General features: G+C 46.8%; 1 protein-coding gene across 1 annotated transcript; it reads left to right on the top strand.

Annotated features, from left to right (window-relative positions):
- Positions 1-223: 223 nt before the first annotated feature.
- LOC115989445 lies at positions 224-2,837 on the top strand. The gene is made up of 4 exons (XM_031113124.1): positions 224-299; positions 1,454-1,630; positions 1,709-2,106; positions 2,175-2,837. Exons 3-4 carry the CDS (start codon positions 1,711-1,713, stop codon positions 2,748-2,750), a joined length of 972 nt encoding a protein of 323 aa, XP_030968984.1. The 5' UTR covers positions 224-299; positions 1,454-1,630; positions 1,709-1,710; the 3' UTR covers positions 2,751-2,837.
- Positions 2,838-3,491: the final 654 nt, after the last annotated feature.

The raw sequence follows: 3,491 nt of genomic DNA, 5'->3' as shown, positions 1-3,491 counted from the left end.
GGAGTTAGAAAATGATTAGAGAAAAATCAAATATGAACGACTCCTCGATCTTCGAGCTATTAAATGCAAGGTCACGTGGCATTCAGTCGTTGGCCTCGTTTCTGGGCGCGGGCGTCGCCTCGCCTTCCGTGCGTTTTTCCTCTTGTATAAATACCACCCCCCTTGACTCATTTCATCATTTCAACCTCGCTGGTTTTTCAAGAGAGAATCCGTCACCCTTACTTTCAATTTGATCCGTCAGCTGCTATCAACACCGTCACTTTCAAGGTCGTTCCATCCGTTCAAGATCTGCTTCACCTGTAAGTTCCTCTTTCCTTTTCTTCGCTTTTTTTTTTTTTCCTTTTTATTTTTGCCTGAAAAAACAAAGTCAGTCTAGGAACTTAGAGCATATCCGTCACTTGTAGGTAGTCAGATGTCGAGTGACGCGTCGAGTGACCAGTCGTCAGTCCGCGATGGAGCGGGCTACGACGAATTCTTTGGCTCAGGTCAAGAGTCCGACGGCTTTTCTGAATCGTCAGGAAAGGAAACGTCAGCCCAGTCCCTTAGTATTGATGTAGAAGGCCAAGTTGAGGAAGTGAGGGATAAAATGTTAAGTGAGGTTGAGGTCGAGAGGAGAGACGAGGAAATTTGTGTTGACGGGAACGGGGATGAAGGCGACGAGGAGTCGGATAGTGACGGGAGTAGGGACGAGGGTAACGAGGTTAGTAGTGACGGAAATGAGGATGAAGGTGACGACGAGTCCTGTGATGGAACTTCAGGGAGTTCTGGAGGTAACCGTCCCTTCATCCTCCCGGAGGAGTGGGCCGTCAATAAATTCCTTCCAAAGATGAGCAACAGAGTTTTTAACGAGTTGCGTACCCGTTTCCAAATCCCAGACCACATTCCTATCCGTCTCCCTAGAAAAAATGAGAAGTGTTATACAGGGAGGACTGCTGATGTGGGGATGTACGATGCCATGTTTGCTGCTGGCCTTAGATTACCACTGACGGCTTTACACCGTCAGCTAGCGGATTTCTTGGGATTGTCCGTCAGCCAAATTGCTCCGAATGCCTGGAGGATTTTTATTGGTTCTGAGATCCTTTGGGGTCGCTTGAGTGGGGGGAACCGTCAGCTTTCGCTGGACGAGTTCTTTTATTGCTACAGACCCCAGCATAAAGTATCTGCCAAGGGGACCTACCATTTTGCTCCACGTGAGAAGAGCTTAAGATTAGTGTTTGATATGCCAGACTCCAATAGAAATTGGAAAAATAGATTTTTCTTCGTTAAAGGGACGGACTGGGTGTGCCGTCCAGGTGAGTGGGATACACTGCCCGGCGGTTATTTTGACAACACTTGGGCCTATATTAGGGAGTCAGGTTGCCCCCTTGTCTTTCTTCTTACCGTCTTTTTTCATTTATCAGGGAGTTTTCTTAAGACCGTCTCCTTTAACACCCTTTGCTCCCTTTTATTCCAGCTAGCGCTCGTCCGGAGATATCTGACGAACAAAGGGAATTTATCCGTCGGATACTTGGCATACCGCTTGAGCAACGGAAGTGTAGGGACTTGATCACCCTAGACACTCTCCATTTGTATTGTGGGGGTCCAGAGCCGACGGTTGAAGCTCGGAAGTTGGAAGAATTTTCTCGTAAACGTAAGTCGAAGCCTTACATGACCCGTCGGTTTATTTCTTTCGTCGGCTATTACTGATCCGTCAATTTATTTTGTGTAGAGATGGAAGCTGCGAGGCAAAGGGTGAGGGCCGCTGCAGCCCGTAAGAAGGAGGAGGAGAAAGCTAAGGGAAAAGAAGGAGCGTCAACCCCTCATTCCTCTTTGAAGAGTTCAGTTAAGAGGAAGGCTGACGGAAAGGACGATCCTCCTTCTAAGAAGGTAGCCGTCAGTGCAGGGGATGGGCCTACCATGAAGTCGCCTCCCAAGTCCGGTCACGGTGCTGGGAAAGGAGTGATGACCTCTTCCGGTCCCGTCACTGAGGGACCCCGTTGCTTGCTGACCCACAAGGATTATGCTGTTGAGGGGGTAGAATCCCTCATAAAACAGACGGATCTGGACCCTTGTGCTCAGCTAGGGACGGAAGATTTGGGCGCGTCAGCTTTCTTTGACATAGCACGGGTATGCTTTTTACTTCGATTAATTTAATGTTTACCTTGCTTTATGGCTGACGGTTGTTCTTCATTCAGGCCTTGGTTCGTGTAAAGGCACTTCAAGATCGGTGCATGGCCAAAGAAGGCGTCGTTTCTCGGGTTAGGAGGCTTAACGCCAATCTGATGGATCAGCAAGCGCAATATAAGGAGGCCGTCCGTCTCTTAAACACAGAGCTGAAGGATGTAAAGGAGAAGTTGGGAGAGGCTGAGGGTCAGCAAAAGAAGCTTGAGGAGGAGATTCCATCCTTACGTGCACAAGTAGAGACGGCTGGGGCTGACGCGGTCGAAAAATTCAAGACAACCCAGTCTTTTATTGATTCCTGCGCTGATTATTATGGCACTGGTTTCGACGATTGTCTGAAACAGGTGGCGTCAGCCTATCCAGAGTTGGATCTATCCGGAATTACCATGGATGCTTCCGTGCCGATGACTCCTGCTCGTGAAACTGTTGCTGACAAAGGTGACGGACCCCTTAATTTGGACTCTTTGCTTAATGACGTCGGAGTTATTTTGGCCCAGCCAGCCGTCACTATCCCTGCCGAGTCTTCAGATGCGGCACAAATTGCCAAGGATAGAGCTGACGGGGTCTCCAAGGATGCTCCTGCCACTTAACCCTAGCCTTTCTATTGTAATTTTTGAACAATGTTTTTAAATGCCCTTTTGTTTATTGGGCTCTTTTACTTGTAACTCTATCTGCCCCTTTTCATGGCACTTGTATCCGTTGCTTTTGAACATGTATACTGATTCTAATTTCTTATGGTCCTATTTATTTGATGAGATTGTTACTTTTTGATTTTTTAGCCCCCCTTTTTTGTCATTTCTATGGGTTTTTTAGAACCATGTTTGTAAGTAGGGTCTTACTTTTTTGTTAGACCGTCATCTATTGGACCGTCTGCCTTATAGGTCCGTTAGTTCTAGGACCTGGTCCATATAATGATATTTTCATCTATTGGATCGTTGACTTTTTTGGACCGTCGTTTTCTTGGCCTCAGCCTTGACGTTTTTGACCGTCAGCTTTTTAGCCTTGGTGTATTTAACACTTTCATTAATCCTTAGTTTTTAGGACCTCGTCCATTTGATGATTGTTTCATCTTTTGGACCGTCGGCTTTTTAGATTTCCCGGACCGTCGGCCTTAGCCTTGACGTCTCTGACATCTTTTTTGGCCCGTCAGCTTTTTTAGCTTTGGTGTATTTAACACCTTCATTAGTCCTTAGTTTTTAGGACTTCGTCCATACGATGATTGTTTCATCTTTTGGACCGTCGGTCTTAGCTTTGATGTCTTTGACATCTTTTTGGTCCGTATGTTATGGACTTAGCGGTTTTGGCCGCGAACCTAGTAGACCGTAGAAGAA

Source organism: Quercus lobata, chromosome 5 (genome assembly GCF_001633185.2).
Source record: "Quercus lobata isolate SW786 chromosome 5, ValleyOak3.0 Primary Assembly, whole genome shotgun sequence".
Classification (NCBI taxonomy): Eukaryota; Viridiplantae; Streptophyta; class Magnoliopsida; order Fagales; family Fagaceae; genus Quercus; species Quercus lobata.
The sequence above is the reverse complement of the archived record's forward strand: the minus strand, read 5'-3'. Positions and strand labels throughout refer to the sequence as shown.

What these genes read in the sequence shown, in the direction of transcription:
- LOC115989445 (XM_031113124.1), top strand. Translation starts at nt 1,711, where the DNA reads ATGGAAGCTGCGAGGCAAAGGGTGAGGGCCGCTGCAGCCCGTAAGAAG. An exon ending in CTTTCTTTGACATAGCACGG is followed by an intron (nt 2,107 to 2,174) that starts GTATGCTTTTTA and finishes TTCTTCATTCAG; the next exon opens with GCCTTGGTTCGTGTAAAGGC.